This window comes from Pongo pygmaeus, chromosome 15, assembly GCF_028885625.2.
Source record: "Pongo pygmaeus isolate AG05252 chromosome 15, NHGRI_mPonPyg2-v2.0_pri, whole genome shotgun sequence".
In the NCBI taxonomy this organism is placed as follows: Eukaryota; Metazoa; Chordata; class Mammalia; order Primates; family Hominidae; genus Pongo; species Pongo pygmaeus.
Genome location: NC_072388.2, coordinates 77,238,958 through 77,258,571, shown reverse-complemented (window position 1 = coordinate 77,258,571; position 19,614 = coordinate 77,238,958). Strand labels below are relative to the sequence as shown.

General features: G+C 41.1%; 1 protein-coding gene across 16 annotated transcripts in view; it reads right to left on the bottom strand.

Moving 5' to 3' along the window:
- Positions 1-19,614, bottom strand: part of NRXN3 (neurexin 3) — a 1,699,552-nt gene that overhangs the window by 1,556,994 nt on the left and 122,944 nt on the right. For all 16 annotated transcript variants that reach the window (XR_008493626.2, XR_008493627.2, XR_008493628.2 and 13 more), the window contains exon 4: positions 10,318-10,347. Coding sequence is in view for 13 of the 16 variants with exons in the window: in XM_054448164.2 (XP_054304139.2) it covers positions 10,318-10,347 (30 nt within the window). In the remaining 3 variants the exon portion in view is untranslated. The remainder of the gene's footprint in view (positions 1-10,317; positions 10,348-19,614) is intronic.

Sequence of the window (19,614 nt, the reverse complement as noted above, 5' to 3'; positions counted from 1 at the left end):
ACACACGCACACACATGCATGCACTTGTACACAATGGCTCTTTAGTCGAACAAATTTTTTAAATTCTCTATATTCATTAAAAAAAAAACAAGAAAATGTTATTAAGCAACATTTTTCATCCCAATACTTGCCATCGTTGTTACAACCGACTGGAAAGCTTCCAACCTGCACAGAAGCACTTTTCAAAGCTCCAGGTGGAAGGTCTCCGTTTTGTGTGGGTTGGGGAAAAAAAAGAGCAGTATCTCTTTAAGAGTCAACAGTAAATTAACTTGCCCAAAAGAGTGAAATAATTAGCAGTTAGTAGCTTATTAAAAGGATGGCAAAGGCCAAGCTGCCATCTGGGATCTCTAGTTTCTTGTGATTGTTATTATGTCAAGATGTGCAAGTTGCATTAGGTTTCATGTCACCGCGCCTGCCCTTGCTTTACATGTAAATTTTAATGAAAGATGCAGCACTTTTACAATCAGACGTCTATCAAAAAGTGTTATTAGTCTGGCTTTTTACAAAGCATATGGTCTTTTCCACCTCTGCTATTCTGCTTACCACTAAATGCCTTAGGAAAAAAGAGAAAAACTCAATAATATCAATTAGATATTCTCTTTGTATAGAGGGAAACCTGGGCTTCATCAAAAACAGGGCAAAGCTACCTCACAAGAGGACAATATTTTTGCTTCTATTTACACACAGTGAAAAACCACACTGCCTGGGTGTCTCACAAGGTTAATCCTTCTTAATGAAAGTTAAGCAATCTAGAGCCTGCCTACTGATTATTACATGGATAAACACAATTTTGGATTGAGTGGGGAAAATACATGTATTTATTAAAAATAAATGGCAATTTTTTTAAAAATAAATCAACCAATAAAGAAAAAGAAGTAATGGCAGAAAGGGTCACAATGGAACCTTATAGTGATGGGCATATTCTATTTCTTGATCTGGATGGTATTTACGTGGGTATATACAGGTTAAAAAAAAAAAGCCTTTAAGCTGTATGCTTAAGAGCATGCATTTTATACACTTTGCACTGTGTATGCTATCCCCAATAAACAAATAAATGACAAGCAAATAAAAAATTCCCTATGTGTTCACACACAAAGCACATTTTCTTTTCTGATTCTGATAATGTAAAGCGTGGGTGATCTGACTAAATGATTACCTAACAATTTCCCTTTAAAATAAAAAAAATTAATTTAAAAACTGCATATATAAAAATATATTAAAAATAATGCATTTAAGACTTTTTACTTGAGGAAAGGTGGTTGTTACATCTGAAAGCTATTTTCAAACTTCCATTGACTGTGAGCAAGGTGTCAGGGGGCTGGGTCTATGTTTGCTCAGTTTCTGTGTACTTAGTACCTAGCATATTGTTGGCTCTCCATCAATATTTGTTGAATGCCAAATAAGCATTGCTTTTCTAATACTGGAGCAGAGGATCTGCTAAATTCTGATACATGTCACCCTGGAATCTATTATTTTCAGTACACCTACAAATGGCAACTACATATAAAAACACAATACACCAGTATAAGCCTATTAATATGTATCTGCACAAATTGTACCTATACTCAGATATACACTGCCCTACACACCTAAGAAACAGACCATGGCATGTACAAGCCTAAGCACATGGGGAAATACACTTTGCTTGTTCTCTCATTAAATATCTTTCCATCAGACTACTCTTTCAAATTCTTTACAAATGAGATGTATCTTAAAGACAACACAATTCAAAACATTCTTTGCCTGTAGGTGCTATCAAAGTCAAGTTTATGTGTGTATACATATTGATCTACAGTTGAAAATTATGTATCTTCTAAGATTAACTAACTCAACTGGATAAGCAAGGTCTACACAAACAGATAGATCATTATTCATACCTTAAAGGAGAAAGTATTTTATGACATATATACACAGACATAAAATCTATAAGTAATCAATAAATCCAAATTGATCATTGAGGAGGAGGAAACATTTGAAACATGTTGTTTCAAAATCTGAGAAATAATTTCTTTTATGTATTGTCAATTGGAATTTAATTAAAACCTTCTACTGATACACTGTACATTTTATTAATAAATCTTCTGTTCACATTAACACTTTCTTGAATTCTCCAAGAAACATCCATGCAAAAAATGTCTTTAGTGTCCAGTGAAAATTTCTAAACAAGAAAAAAACACACTTTTCATATTTTTCAAGCACCGTCTCAAAGACATCACTGCCAAAATCACAGAGCTGCTAAAATCAAGCAATTTATTTTTTATGTTTAAAATAAATCTATTTTCCCCCACAGACTTTCAAAACATTAGAAGAAGAAAAAATACATGGAAAACAGGCTTCTTGAAAAAACAAAGCGATTTTATATTCATTGTCAAGAGGACAAATCAGTGGTGGATGAGAAACAGATGAGACAAGAGATGGAAATGTAATACTGCCCCTATTTTATTATAATTAGATATTTATAGAGCACAGATGAGTTTATTTTCATAATTAGTAGCTGGCATTAGTAAACGAATTTGCATACACAGTTGGCTATCAAGGCAGTAACTTCTTTTCAAGGCTCTCAAGTCCTAGCAGGGACAAGAGGGGGCTCAACTCCTCAAATCAGCTTTCTTAATGTTATTACCAGTAAAATGCAATCTACATGAAATCATGTTCAAATTCATGTAGCTTGATTATCTCTTTCCAGTTTGGCCAGTGTTGATTAGCTCAGCATTAGAAGGCCAGTGATCAAATCTACATGGGAAAAATACACATAAACAAATCAAAAAGGGCTTCTAAACTCTAAAGGACCAGAATAGATCTTAGGGTCAACACTATGCAATCCAGTGAATACAAAACTCTGTAGAGCAAAAGGAAAAATAAACTAAATCCCCCTGCTGCCCCGGCCGCCCTAAAGGTTTAAAAATCAGTTCTTGATCGTTATTGAAGATGTCAGATACCTCTCTCCCAGGTCATTCTCTGCATTCTCCACACCCTCCCCACACTTTCCCACACCACTCTACAAAAGCAACTTTACCCAACACACAGACCAGCCTCTCCGAAGGTAGTGTCAAGGGTAGGAAGGATTCTTGGTAACTGATCACAGCAATGGTCAAAGAGAAAATTAATCAAACTACCTCCCACTATTGATATCCAGTAAGAAATCTTGAAGGAATCTTTTTCTCCTCCCTTCTTCTCAAGCCAAAAGTCAAAAACTTATGGCTCATGCACCAAATCATCTGGCACGCAGGTGCACACCTGTGTGTGTGTTCATACGTACATACAGAGGAGAAGATACCTTCAGATGACATTTTTATCAGGTCCACTTCTGGCTTTTCTTGAGCATCTGGTGACTGTGCCTGCATCCTTGCATGGCAGCAATCAGCTGGAGCAGAGTGGAGACTACTGCCTTTGATGGGACTTGCACTCTCCAGTTTGCCATGATTCCCATCATGACCTATTGCTTCTCTTACACTAGGACACTACTTATCCCCAGGTCTACTTCTTAAGACTGGTCAGGTCCCTGCTGGCTTTTGGGTCTGTGACCCCTACCCTGAGTTCAGTTTCAAGGGAAGGTATTTGGTAACCTCATCCAGAATGGGCAATCCCTAAATGGACTAGAAGAAGGGGAAGAAGGCCAAAATATATTCTCAACACTTAAACAGGGGCTTTCAAAATACCTGACCAAGGCTGGTTGCTGAAGTCCTCTGTGTGAGCCACTTCTAGGTAAGTTCACACTTGTTTTTGCCCATGTCCTGCCCAACAGCCTCCTCAACAGAGTGGTTTTTATTATAGCCTACCCACCCTGCTCAGTTTTGTAGATTTAACTTGACAATTCTTTCCATTATGGATTTACTACTTCATCATTCAGCTTTAAAAGAATGACAACATCTGAAGCATAGTCCTTCTTTTCTCTGACAAATATCTAAGAATAAATTCAAGACCTTTCCCACGTTTATTCTGGTGTAATCTATAAAATTTTCCCTCTGACACTTGCACACACAGGGCCAAGAGAAGGCCTTAGTGAGGAGGGAAGTAGAGCCAGAACACGTGGTCTCACTTCATGACCCATTGGGGCTCCTTTGCTCAGTGATTTGGGGTCATGAGAGTTGTGATAAGGGGCACATGTTAGTAAGTAGAGTGATTTCATTACTAACATCAGTGCTGAAAATCTAATCCTGTCCATATCCCCTCCCCCCATATCTAAAATCAGTTGTTTAGTTCAGTTAAACCATTACTTAATTTTGTAAGCACTCATCAAGTACGACTCTGGCCCTAGTACTGAGCTTGTGTAGAATGAGTGACAGAGAGGGAAAAGACACAGGTCTTGGTCCTTTGTGGGACAGGTGTGGAGGAGTGGATTGAAACACATGAGTAAATGTGACTCAAGGCAGTTTGGCATAGGTACCTTATAATACAGCACAAAGTCTGGCAGACTTAGGAGCCTTGGATCTTCAAGGATAAGAGGGAGAAGCACGTTCAAGGACACTTAAGAAAGAGAATAGAGCTTGAGCAAAAGTCCGAAGGCAGGAGAATGCAGTGTGGATGCAAGCAGAGTGACTTGGGGACTTTTGGAGATGGGGGAGCTGGCAGGGGTGATGGGTGGGCAGAGGGGGTATGCCCACAGAAAATAAAGCAGGGAAGGCACCTTGACAATTATACAACAAGAATCTACCCAAAACTTTGGAACAGATGAGCTACATGACCTGATTTAATTTTAATTTTGCTTTATTTTCACTTTTAGGAAGATAAACGACAGCAAGATAAGAGGATTAGAGATTTTGAGTCCTTTCTGCATGGAACACACTATGCTAGACACATCTGGATGTTAACAAATGAATACATTTGTCTTCAACATATGTACAATCTAGTAGAGGGGATTAACTTCCATATAAATTGTTAGAGAGGTACATGGAGGAAGAGCCCAACTCTGAATGGAGCATTCAAGGAAAATATCACATAAGAAATGAAATATATGTATTTTTCAATGGGCAGAAAAAAGGGGATGAGGGACTGTTAAAAGGTAGAGAAACAGAATAAGCAAAGGTAAGAGATGAGGAAATTCTAGAGAGGTTATTTGGTATTCCACTTGGCTGGAGCAGCAATTTTGTAGCTAAGCTTAACAGAGGAGCAGGATAAAGGTAAACAGGACCATATAAGGGAAGGCTTTGAAAGGGAGATAGCTAATCCTGTACTCCATTTGGTGGGCAACAGAGTTTAAGCAATTCTCAACCACTGGATAGACTAGAAGAGAATAGAGGCAGAAAGACCAATTAGGAGAGGGCAATAATTGAGTAAGTGCTAACTGGAAACTGATCCAGGGAGCTGACAGTAGAGATGCAAGAGACATTCTGGAGGAGAGTCTCAACAAGCTCTCTCTCTACCAACTGCCTAGGAGTAGGAAGGTTCAGGAAGGAGAACGATAGAAAGTAATTCCTGGGTTTCACACACTGTGATAAGGCAGGCGGGAAATGCATTAACAGACAGGCAGACATCATAAAGGGAAGCTGGTTTGTGGACAGATGATATGAAGGTTGACTTTGAGCCTACTGAAGTGCCTCCCTTAGTGGGGCATTTACATAGACATATGCTACAGAGAATGCAAGGTGGTAGGCTAGAACTTACGATAGGTCAGTGTAGAGAGGTAGCTAGAAGCCTTAAACATGGAGGTCACCCTTGTATCCGGGAGAGGCAGTACAGAGTAGGGGTTAGGGGCACAGATTCTGGGTTTGATTCTCACTTAGTAGTCATCGACTTACGTTATCTGACTCTAAGCCTCATTGTTCTTATCCATAAAACAAGAATAATGCCACGACCTACCTCACAGATGAGTTATGAGCATTAAGTGTGACAAGCCCATTAAGCATATAGCACAATGGCTGGTGCATGAAAGTGTCAGCAGCTTCTAGTAGTGGTAGTAGCAGTGATTCTGAGAAAGAAAATAAGATACTCACATGCAAAATCTAAAAAACACTCAAAACATCTATTTTATGGGATGTTGTAGGGGATTAGGGAAAGCCAAGGAGACAGAGACAGAGACTGAATCTAATGTATTGCCAATGAGAGAAGAGGCAACAGTGCCACATGCATCAGAAAAGTTGAGTCCTAGGCAGATTGGTGGCTGTGCCTATGAGGTCACCAGTGCCTTCCACTAAGTAGCGTCAGTGGAGAGGTGGAGATACAGCCAGATGTAGCCCTTTAATCATTTATTCCTCTTCCTCTCCCCGCTTTCCCACCCACCTCCTTTCAAAAGATACCAACTTAGCAATGGGGTAAGGGTTCCCCATGACAGATTTCTGAGAATGAAGCCACCTGGGATTAGCATAAAAGGAACAGGCAATCAACCAACCCCAAAGTGGAAAGGACTGAACTGCTTCCAAGGCAACCACACATAACTTTTCAAAGACCCAGAAAAGCATAAAACTCAAATAAGAGATAGCCAGCTCACAGACGCGTCACTGAATCCATGTTTTCAATAACTTGTCAGCCCCTTCTTTCTTCAACATCCTCATGGCATAAAACACATTTCCTACTTCTGTTACTTGCCAGTCTTTGAAGGAAGAGACAGCACACAGACTCTTTGAGATAGGGGCTGGAGAATTAGGAAGGAAACAGGGAAGACTAGATGCAGATACATATTTATAATTTATCAATTAACCTCTCCCTTCACTCCTGAACAACTAATCCAATTTGAGCTGGTGAGCCAGGTTCTCTAGGCTCGGGTCTCTGACAGCTTTGATTAGAAATGGATGCGTTACCCAAAGGTGTGGTGCGATGAAAGGCATGTCAGAGTGTTGGCACAAGCTTGCACACTCAGCCCCTCTCCTTTTCTCTACCCACCTGGCAAAAGGCTGGCTTTGTAAGTTAAAATCCTACATTATCTCTTTCTCCTCTTCCTCCTGACTGTGTAACACATTTTCATTCCTGTGTTCTTTCACACCCTCCCAGTCCCACCCTTCCGAACCCATCACCCCATCAGAAAATTCCGAATCCCACATGTACAGGAAAAACAACAAAGGAAAAAAAGAGAAATAAATAAATATCTCCCCCAATTCCACATTAAATAAAATTTCAGGCAATTCACCAGTCCTCTCCCTTTCTCATCTATCATCCTTCCCCCACCAATGTTATCCCCAAATTCAGTTGTTCCAAATAATAGCAACAGTGATACATAATTTCATACTTCCCCTGTTCCCTCAATATATTTACTGGGAGGGGATCTTAGAACACCCTCCCCCGTTCCTGCCAGAAAGAGTACAAGATCATGCAGAAGGCCCGCCCTCAGTTTAGAGGGAGGCAGGCCAACACAGAATCATCCCCAAACACTGAACATGAAGTGCACTGAAGGGAAATGATAGCATTGGCTTTTATTTTTATTCTTATTTTTCAGTTGTTGTTAAAAGCATTAATTTATAATCTGGACTGTATTCAGAACTGACAATCCTCTTGGATGCATGAATATTTCAAAAGGCAGACTGATAGTTATAATGATAAGAATAAAGTGAGCTCTACCTTTACTTCTACCTACAGAAATGAAGGTCCAATTAAGTAGAGGAAGCATGGTGTCCACCATGGAGGCGGCAAGAGAGAGACAGAGAGAGAGCAAGGAGAGTCAAACATCAGCACACTGCAGACACACAAAGAGACATAAAACACACAAAACAAAAACTCACAACAGTAAAAGGCAGTAGCATTGCAACATCCTGAGGAGGCAGCGCAAAACAAACATACAACGTGGAAGCTTAAATAAGCGGTAAATGCTGTGACCAGCAAGGCTCCTCCCTCAGCTTCATGTTCAAGCTCCATCCCAATCGTTTCTTCTCAGTCCCATCCTCAGAAACATGACAAAGTCTGCATGCACTAGTACTGCACAGCCGCATGTATGTGAAATTGCATGCACTTAATCTAAAAATGATTAGGTAACATCTCGGAGAAGCTAGGTTCTCCTGTATTTTCCTAACATTAATATGAGTTATGAGGACCAAGAGTATAACACACATGTATAGGTAGTGTACACACAACATACATAAATATTTCCACACATATTTATGGGCACAAAAACAAATTATTAAGATTCAGTAGAAACCAGACAGAAGCCTCCTTTTTTCATGTTGAAGGAATAAGGAAAAGGAAAGGAGTACTGGTGAGAAGAAGAGTATCAGTTTTTTAGGTAATCATCAAATGGGTGAGAACAGATAAGGGGATAGGAAATGGAAAAGAATGAAAGGAAGAGGAATGCAGTCAAAGGACTGTCTTAAAAACAGATTAAATTTCAAGTTGCAACTTAAAATATTAGTAGCACCAGTCACCCAGAAGAATTCTGCAGCCTTTCTTGAAAACCTCTCAAAAGAGGAATTCACAACATCCATGTCTGTCATTATTTCTTTCTCTCTTTCTAGAAGGTACCAGACTTATTCCCCCAGAGCATGGTTGTATCTGAAGCTCTGCGTGTGTGCATAAGGAATATAATATAGGCTCTCCAAATGCTTTTTATACCAGTGTTGGGATTTAGCCTTCCAAGATATCCATGCTGCATCAGTGTGTCTGCAATAAACTAAATCAAGATCAAGGAAGTCCTCATCAGCCTATCCCATCTGCCACACTCTGCCCTCTAATGTGATGCACTCAGTTCTCCAAGCCACTATAAAAGCTTGGAGAACTCCCGAGGGGCACCTGGGAGCATAAGGCTAAAGAATGTAGGCAGGGAAAAAAGAATGTAGGAGGGGGTTATTGGGACTCTAAGAGTCTGCTTTTCCTGGTGTAACTTATCACCAAAGTTGAGCCATCGAATTCCAGCAATTCATAGAGCTCGGTTCCTCAAAGAGATGTGCTTAACTCTCTCAAGCTACCTGCACACTGGTCAACATCAGGCACATCCCCTACTCATGTCCACCTCATAGTCACTTGCTGTTGGCCCTTCCCTCCCTCACTAAACTGCAAGAACAGAGACTTCATCTCAGCCTCTTCTGGAGCCCCTTCTAATACTAGAGAACTCACCTGATCTCCTCTCCCAGTTCTATTTTTTGACATATGCTCTCTACCAAACCATCTCTTTATTGAAATTTCTGAGGTCCACACCAATGATCTTGGCTTAGGTCTGGAGGATACATTTACATTGGAAAAGTAGGCTTCCTCCTTACCCTGCTTTGTCAGTTCAGGATGCCCTCGACTGCCCACTTCCACAGCTAACTGGATGCCATAAACAAACTCCTTCCAGCCTTGGGCAGTTCCTTGATTTGATGATACTGCCATTTATGTCAAAAATGTCTGATGGACTCAATGTCAGGGAGCAGGGGAGGGGAAGTCCCACCCTCCTCAAAAGATCAAGAAAAACAGGAATATATGGAATTATCCCTCTTTTCCCTTTTCTTTGGTCCTCCAGAAGAGGTGCTGAGTCCCATGTATATTTCAACACGACATAGTCAAGAAAAATTAGAGTTTTTGGTTACAGGGCAAGCCAGGTAGACCAATCTTGCAATCATGCCAAGGCTCAGAAGAAACACAACAGCAGCAATTGAACTGTGAAGGAAAAGACAATTTTAAGTAGGCTCAACTCTCAACTCCTGATTTAGGCTGATAATGTGGAAAATTTTTATTTAGGAGAAAAAGGCTTCATTCACATCCCACCCTGTGCTTAGCTGAGCTGAATTTCCTGCACAGTTCATTCCTTGCATATTTGAATATTTTAGGTTGCAGATGCTGAATTTACAGATCTTTATATGCAGTTTTCTTCAGGGTGTATAATGAGTTAGAATTCTGCCATGAGGACATTAGCATGTTCTTTAGGTGGTTTTTGCTTTTATATAAAACTGAAAACAGTCAAACCCACGAGGGCTTCCTTTGACCATGGAGGGCAGATCATTATGGGCAGTGGAATGGAGGGGAAGACAAAAAGCAAACCGTTTCTCAGAGGGAAATTCAGGGAGGAGCCCAGCTCCTCTCCCCCAGCCTGGAGCCCCGGCATGGGGCCTGGGGAGGAGCAGGAGGAAGTTAACCGCTTGGTTGCTCTGAAATTAGCTTCATTCACCCCCATTATCGACACCGTCATGCCTGGTTTCATGCTTCCCTCTCGGATGCAGCGCAGCAGGGCCAGCGCCCAAAATGACAAATGGTGGTGGAGAATGGAGAAGCCAAGGGGACAATGGGGGTGGGAAACCACAATGCATCAAGGAAGGTGCCCCCACCCCCACTGCAGGGTGGTCCTGCAGCCAGCCTGGCCCAACGCAGGAAGGACAGGCAGCGAGTGGCCTGCCAATGACGATGAGGCTCTGTGACCAGCCAGAGGCACGGACGCAAGCAGTTCAGACAGCTGCAGGACCACAAGCACAAAGCACCTACCTTGTTCACTCATCATGAGGTGGGAGAGGCCTAAGGAAGAAAAAGAGGGAGAAAGGGAAGAGGAGCGGGGAAGGGTAAGGAAAAAAAGAAAGAAGACAAAGTTAAAATCCCAAATGCAATACAATCTTAATCCTTGAGTGGAAAAAGGAGTGGCAGGGGCCACACGCTTGCTCACACGTCAGACTCCACATGCACATACCCTGGGACATGCAACAAACACAGACACCCCAGCCTTCCTGCTGCTGGGCAGAAAGCCTGGCTTTCTAGCTTACAGTCTTGTGTTTGCGGAACTGCTCTGGGCCTAATCACGAGAACTTTCCTTTTACCGTTGTTCTGTGCAATAGGTAGGATTTGTGATAGATCTGTTAAAGATTAAGTCCCTTGGTAAGCAGACTTAAGACGCCAGGTAAAGTAGGTTTCTTTCTTTTAAATTACTTGTAATAGTAATACATGGTCACTGTAGAAACTTCGGAAAAATCATCAGGACAAAAATAAAAATATCAGTGGCAATCCCACCTTCCAGAGACTACCATCCAACTTTTTTTCTCTAGATAGTCTTTTCTACAAAAATTGAATCACATGGAATGTACCAAATAAGTTCCTGCTTGCAAGAGTTGCTCAGACAACCTGGAACTGTTTCTATCACTGTCATCTTAGCCCAGGGACAACAATACCACTTCTTCCACTTCTCCCCCACCATCTTTCCTAGAAAGGCCTCCACACTTGATCAGGGAGGACTAGCCCAGCACTAAATGGTTGTAAAAGGCATGTAAAGTCCCAATAAATAGATAACAGAACCTCTGGCTATATTATTATGGAAGGCAAACAGGGTTATTAAGAGCTCCTTGGTTCAGGAAAGCACAAGCCTTGATAAATCTATTCAAAAGAAAAAATTTTTAACCAGGAACCAATTGTACCAGTTATCTGCTCTTGTATTGGTTCTGTTATTACTGGAGACATTTGACAATATCCAAATCACTCCAGAGAACCTTTACTCTGAGCAAAATTCAGGGATACATGGGATTAATAAAGGAAAAAAAAACCTCTAAAGTATGGAAATCTCTAAATATTTTTGGAGATTACTAGAGATTTAGAAAAGTAATCAGAGACAAAATATAAGTCAAACAACTGACTTTTAAAAGATCAATGATATATTAAATACACAGATACATGTGCCATAAATGTCATGGGGTCTATTTGTTAAACAAATTTCATTAAACTATAATATTTTAAATAGACAGTTTTAGTATTTGTTGCTCTAGGACTAGGATAAATATTCATGGAAGAATGAAATCAAGACAAAACAAGTCATTCTCATGATTTGTTTTGTTCAAAAAATTCATTTTGGGTATTTTGTGGGGGAAGGGTATAGTAAGAAGGGAGGAGAAAAGGCCCTAGACTTGGTTAAAAGAAACTTCCATAGAAATAACTGTTCTTAAAATATCTGTTGGAGTATGTGGCAAGGGGAACAGGAACAGAACAGGTGTATGAATTCAGTAGGTGACCCTCACAAGAGTGACTCACACCTGTAATCCTAGCACTTTGGGAGACCAAGGCAGGAGAATAGCTTGAGTCCAGGAGTTCGAAACCAGCCTGGGCAACATAGAGAAACCCCGTCTCTACAAAATAAAAATTAAAGAATTAACTGTGGGTGGTGGTGATGCCTGGAGTCCCAGCTACTCGAGTGGGCACTGAGGTAGGAGGAGTGCTTGAGCCAAGAAGTTTGAGGCTACAATGAGCTATGATCACACCACTGCACTCCAGCCTGGGTGACAGAGCAAGACTTTGTCTCAAAAAAAAAAGACAGAGAGAGAGAGAAAAAAAAAAACAAAAAGAATAAGGAAGATCTGAAGAGCTACCTAAGAGTCAAATAGAGGGTTAAAAAGGGCAAACATTTTACTCCTGAGATTAAAGACGTTTGGCAGCTGCAGGAAGAAGTGAGTAGGAAAGAGATGGAAGAGTCTTTATTTGACCCATGTGAATATTTTTTAAATTTACCAAATAAAGAGTGAACAGGACATTTGGTAGTAAGAGGGGATTCAAGCCTCGTAAAAACCCCTACCATTGCGCCTTATCTTATATGCTTCCCAAAGTGTATTTCACTGACGATCTACATCGGCCACCTGCAGATGCTTATTAAAAACGAAGATCCTGGACTTCACGAACAAAGACCTAATGAATCAGAATTTGGGGAAGGAGTGGGGGCCAGATCTGAATTTTAAACGAGTTGCCCAAGTGATTCCCATGCCTACTGGAACTTGAGAGCTACCCCTTTGGAGTGGCATATAAATCAAATTTTGGTAAATTAAATCGTATAGTAAATGCACTAAGGGGAATTGGATATTTAATAGAACGCTGCAGTGGACCCTTTTGTAAAGGGAAGAATCCTTTTAACATGAAAATAACTCACCACCTGTGTTTTTAAAATTCAAATATGTACTTATCAGGTTTTATTAAACTACATATGTAGTTGCAGTATTGCCACTCAAATAAAATGTTCGTATTCAACTTATAAAACCCTTAAATAGAAATACTAGGCCAGAAAACGAGATATGCAATCCTGATGCCAAAACTTTGGTTTTATAGCCAATAAAGCAAAATGGATATGAATCAGTGTGACAGGAAACAGGACTGGGGGGAGAAACCATGTAACCATAATATGATTTGTTTTATTTTGCTTTTTGAGAAAAGAATTATCTTCCACTTTCAAGGGCTTTTACATCAGTATATTTTCTTGCACAAACCTGTCCTCAGAGCTTGCAGAGTTAAAAACTGGAAACCAAGAATTCCATCATGCCCAGGTCTATTTTGAAATTCTGCTTCTCCGCCTTCTACCTCAAAACACTCCTACTTGCTGCTAAAAATCTCAAGCCCCTCAACAGTGAATGGAAGTACCAACAACCAATCATCCAAACAATTCATGTATCTACCACATACACAGACTGAATAAGGTAGTGGGGATACAAGTAAGTGTGGGACATCATCCCTGACCTCTATAGAGTTCAGTCTAGCTAGGAAGGTGTGCATGTGCTTATATTTACACACACACACATTTGACACACATACTGATACCTGACAGTGATACACGGGGGTTAAGATCAAGGACTTCAGAGCCAGATTTGATTTCCATCTGTGCTACTTTCTAACTTGTGACGCTAGGAAAGTTGTTAAACATTTCTTTGCCTTGATTTTCCTATCATAAAATTTGACTAATAATAAGGCCTACCTCAAAAGTTATTTTGAGGATTAATATATAAAAATGTGTGCCTACACATAGGAGCTTTTTCTTTTCTTTTCTTTTTTTTTTTTTTTTTGAGACAGAGTCTCACTCTGTTGCCCAGGCTAAAGTGCAATGGTGCAATCTCGGCTTACCACCACCTCCGCCTCCCAGATTCAAGTGATTCTCCTGCCTCAACCTTCTGAGTAGCTAGGATTACAGGTGTGGGCCACCATGCCTGGCTAAATTTTGTATTTTTCAGTAGAGATGGGGTTTCGCCATGTTAGCCAGGCTGGTCTTGAACTCCTGACCTCAGGTGATCTGCCCGCTGCAGCCTTCCAAAGTGCTGGGATTACAGGCATGAGCCACCACGCCCAGCCTGACACACGCTTTATAAAGGTTGTTGTTGATGTTATTTTTATTATGCTATGGAAATATACTGACATGTAAGGCAACACCTATTATAGTACCTGACAGACAATAGGTGTTCAGTGTGTGTTTGATGATTGAATGAGGAGTGAATGGATAATTGCTAAGTGTCAAATGATTAATTCAGACAATAAGACCAGTAGGGACTATAAAGAGGGTTCCAGGTGCTCAGAAAAGGTTTCTGGAGGACAGAGGAATTTTTAACAGGTCTTGGAAAATGGTTTAGGGTTTAGATGGAGGACATTCCAGGTAGCAGCATGAGCTACCAGGATCATAAAGTGCATTGTTAAGGACTTTTCTGTTCAGCTTTTCAGAAGCAACCAGGACACTGCCAGGCACGTGGTTGACACGTAATAGCATGCTATACAAATAAAGGAATGAATACATATGCATAGTTCATATAAGGAAAAAGTAAAAGATGATCCTAAGAATTAGAGTATAGAGGTCTTGAGTTTCAAGGCTAAGCAAAGTGGACTTGATCTTGTCACTGATGGGAGACATTGAGGGTTCATGGGCAAAAGAAAAACCCAAGGAAGATGTTATCGAAGATTATTTTTGCAATACTGTGAACGAGATGGATCGGGGGAAAGAGATGGAGGCACAGAGATCAGTTACAGGGGAAGGGCCTACATTAGTATCATGGCAGTGGGAAAGAAAAGGAAAAAGAGGATTGAACAGGCTTTGGTGATGGATGAGATGCTTTAGGAGAGGGGTGGATGGGAGACTGGGGGAAACAGTAACAGAAATAGGAAGGTGGGATGGAGTAGGGGGATGGATTCAAGGTGGTGGGGATAATGAGTTCTGTTTGATGCATAAAGAGCTGAAAGGAGAAATCAGTCAAGCAAAAGATCCAGTGTGCCCTTAACAATGTAAGACTACAGTCTGAGAGAGAGTCAGGACAAATATTAATATAAGGGCTTCTCACAACCCCATTCATAGATGAGAGGGTCAGCACCTGTGTCAGTGAACAACACCTCAAAGGAAAAGGGGTTGGAGCCCTGAGTCTTAACCTGGGAGGAGCGGGGAGATATTAAGATATCCTGGAGGTTCTTTTTTTCCAAGCATATTCAACATTAAGTTATAAATGTTGAAATAATTTTACATTCAAAAAAAAGGAAAAGGAACTATATGGCTTTCCAACATAAATTATAGAAAATAATGCTCAAAAAATCTTAACTGAGTAGGATATAATTAGCAAGAAAGGGAACAGAGTCTATGCTAGGTATGCATTCTGTATGTTGTAGATGAGGAAGGGGTAAAAATGAAGATGGACCTTCTAGTCGACCTCACAAACAGGGGGTCAAAGTGCATGCCCATCAGCAGCAATCTCCCAGGCCACACTGCCAGCCCTTAGGACCAGCAACCTGGCTGGTTTTGGAGTTTGGCTTTTATTCTGGGCTTGATATTCCAGAGCTGCCAAAAGAAAAGGCACAGGCTAAAACGGGGGCTCATGGAAGCAGAGGGGACCACACCTTTCCAAAACAGTCTCACCTTCGGCTCTGGCTTTGAACAGATCTTCAACTATGACTCAAAATGTAGCACCATTAAAGTTCATCTAAGGAAATTAAGAATTGCCAATGTCAAATTCTTATGGAACTACAATTCCTTTTTTAAAAAATAATTACAAAAATATAAGAAAGCAACGGAAGTGTCTCCTGTTTGTTGTCACACCCTGAAAAAGTGCTACTCCAGCTGGATCCCAACAGGATGTCTGATACTTTTGACCCTTCCACCTCCCTCTTTCTAGTCCTATTAATATATTCCGCCCTTCTTGTACCTGCCTATCTGTGGCGCACAGGTTCTCAGGGTACATAGAGGAATAAGAGGAGAAGAAGATCACCAGGAGATAAGACATACAAAGTTGAAATTGCCTTAGAATAGACTGCAAATCATATGTAAATTATATGCAAAGTACACGTAAGGCCCTCTAAACTATGTTACACCCTTTGGGAAAATCCCCATGGAGATAGCTATAGCTGCTTTTGCAGCTCAGGAAAATGGAAATGGCTATGAAAGCAAAGTCATTTGTAAGCGGCTGTGGCCATCATGAAGCCTGTCGTGAGAATGACTAATACACAGAATAGAAACCATTTACTGAAACAGGCAAGAGGAAGATGTAATGTTCAGGAACCAGGCCAGAAGGTGAAGGCCTCCATCATTTAAGCTAATATTGTCTCCCCCTTAAATCTATAATATCCCACCCACCTCAGATGGTTTTCAAATCCATCCTTCTTTCCTTCGCCGTGGCCGGGTAATTGGCAAAAGCATTTCAGGGAAGGAAGGAAGTAACTCACAAGGGGAGAAAAAAAGAAAAAGATTCAGAAAAGAAGAAAAAAAAGTTATCTCTGCCAAGACTTTTATTTCACTTGCTTTCAGAGTAACTTTTATCTCAGTGAAAAATCCACATATATCATCTCTTTTTTTCATAGTGAAGTAGAGAAATTAAATGTCACTAATTGCTGCAAGTGCCAAGTGCCAAAGATGAATTCTTATGAAGCCACAAGGACTTTTTAAAAGAGTAATTACATAAAATCAGAAGGTCATAGAAACATTCACCTGATGTTTCTGGAAGAACTCGGGAGATATTGAAGGGGGAAGAGGGTGAGCCCCCAAATTTACAGAAGCCAAAATTGTCTGTAGGGTGACCAGGAATTTGGAAAAGAGAGAAAAGGGAAAAAAAATCTCATGTTCAATTTGCATTTTAAAGAGCAAAGTGGCTTGATAACCCTCCCAAAAATGACCTGGGAAAGGAAGAATTTCATCTTCCAGTTGAAATACACATCTTAGCATTTTAAGCACTAAAGAGAAGAAATTCCGTTAACTTGGTAAAGAGAATTACAATAACAGCTAATATCTGTCGGTTGTTTACCACAGACGAGACATGGCTATGTGTTATCTCATTAAATACAGGTCTATGGGAAAGACATTGCTATACCATTAATTTTACACGTTAGAAAACCGAGGCTGAGAGCTAAAGTCACACTACCTTAGTGAGGGGTGAAGTGAGGACTCTGCACCAGCAGATGGACTTTCCAGCCTGTGATGGTAACCATGACACCAGTTACCCCCTCTAGTTCAGTGCTAATGGAGAAGAAAGGAGACATATCTCAGAGAATCCAGAAGCAGAAAATAGTGCCTAGACATCAGCTTCATTTATAACCCTGGCTCAGCATGGTTTAAAGGGCCCTGGGAAGCCCTTTTAAAAGGGTATCTTCTCCCTTTCCTCAATCCTCATCCACAGAATCTACTAAAACATGAAATTCTTCCTTCCCCAAGTAATCTAGTGGATAAAGCCACTTCTCTCTTTAAAATGCATAAAGCCACTTCTCTCTTTAAAATGCAAATTTAAACATGAGACACACTCAGACTCCTCAGTCATGGATACTGTCACGTATGAGATCATCAGGCCAGCCAGGTTAAAGGTCTCTCATCCAAGACAAGGGCATGCGCAGGAGCTTTTGAATAGAGAAAGTCAAGAGACATGCAGACTGAAGAAGTCTGCCACCACGGGCAGGAGGGAGGGCACAGGGGACAGGGTGGGATTGAGAAGAATGCTTACAGGAAAGGGGAAGGGTCAGAAGAAACCTACCCAAGTCCCCCTTCTTTTTTTTTTTTTTTTGAGACAAGGTCTCACTCTGTTGCCCAGGCTAGAGTACAGTGGCACAATCGTGGATCGTGGCTCACTGCAGCCTCAAACTCCTGGGCTCAAGCGAACCTCCCACCTCAGCCTCCTGAGTAGCTGTGATTACAGGCAAAATCTATAATTTTGTCTCAGACCAGCCCTTCCCTGAGTAATTCCCTGACCTTCACTGTGAACCTGAAACTACTTTTTCTGCCCAGGGTTCGCTAGTTCCTTACAGCAGAGCCTAGGCCTGCTCCACATTTGGATCGATGATGTGTCTGAAGAATTCGTGGCATGCTGTCTGGATGTTGTGATGACCTCAACCTGAAAATACCTAATTTGTTAGATATAAGAATTAGGGTGCAAAAGGATGAGAACAGGCAAAAGTGAAATTTAATTTTAAGGGCTAAATGTAAATTTTGGCACTTAAGTGCAATCCTCTACCCACCAGAATAAAGATGTTCAAAAGTCTCGCCTTTTCTCAGCATTGTCTTTACCAGACGTAGGGTTTTGGTTCAGTGTATGTTGCCATACATTAGGAGAAGCATTAGTCAAGTGGAGTATTAATTCCAAAGGAGAATACCTAGGATCATGAGGGACCCAAAACATGTCAACATGCAGAACAGCTCAAGGAACTACTATGTGCAGCTAACTTTGTAAAAAACTCATGTAAGGACATGAGAGCTACCGTTGAGCAGTTTTGTTTTGTTTTGTTTCTTTTTGAGATGGAGTCTCGCTCTGTCGCCAGGCTGGAGTGCAGTGGTACAATCTCAGCTCACTGCAACCTCTGCCTCCCAGGTTCAAGCGATTCTCCTGCCCCAGCCTCCCCAGTAGCTAGGATTACAGGCGTCCGCCACCACGCCCAGCTAATTTCTGTATTTTTAGTAGAGACGGGGTTTCACCATGTTGGCCAGGATGGTCTTGATCTCTTGACCTCGTGATCTGCCCATCTCGGCCTCCCAAAGTGCTGGGATTACAGGTGTGAGCCACTGCGCCTGGCCCCTGTCGAACATTTTTAAAGTTGTACATGCATGATGGGGGAAAAAAAAAAACCAAGCACATTTGGCATGAACAGAGGGTAAAATAATAAGGGAAATTTTATTTGCCAGAAATGCCATGAATAAGAGTCAGAATGAGGTTGTAGGAGATAATTACCAGAAAGTCCTCCCAACTCTAAGATTCTTTGCCGCTATGAATTCCAATGATCTCCAAAGAGACCAAGCAACATATTGGGAGGGACTGTATTAAACTGCTGATAGGTGACTTGTTTTGACCTATAAAAATGGTGGTTTAAATGGCTGAAATCCCCTGAGAACGCTACCCATAAGCAGAACGGCAGGCTTCAACAATAGCCTGCCACCACTACAGCCAAGCTATACAAAGCTTCAAATAATCACCTAACAGCAATTATGAGCTAACACTCAGGATAATCATATAGGATTTACATACAGGATTTTGGCTTTTCTGCAAGCTTTACACAGCACTGAGAATGGATCGAATTGTTGGACTGATGACGATGATGATTTCCAGAGACTCAGAAGACAGAGATCCTGCTGCTAATTCTCCAAGATAGGGGTTGCACAGATTCCAGCCTCTGGGTTTTGCCCTTCCATGATATTACCATGTTCAGTCCTCACCACCTAGCCTTTTGTACCATGTAATCATACCAGCCCACTCACTGTTTGCCACTAGACCAATATTGTTCTTATGGCATGGTGGCTGGACTGAACAGAAAGAGTTTCTTCCTATCATGCCCATGAGTAACCAACAGCTTCTGTATGGCCTAACTACAGGGTAGGGGAAGCAATGTCTCCAGCATATTCCCAAGCTATTCCATCTCTTAGCAGGGAAGGAGTGGTGAGTCTTCCTCATGGGTTAATGCTGTGGAAGACAGAGAGACAAAGGTAGTTATGCCCATCACTCTAAGGGCTAAAGGAGCAGCAGTAATGACTTTTAGAAAAGAATCATTCCAAAGGAAAGAAAGTCTTTGCTCTCCAGCTGTCATGAACTTCCCTAAAATAGTTCATTC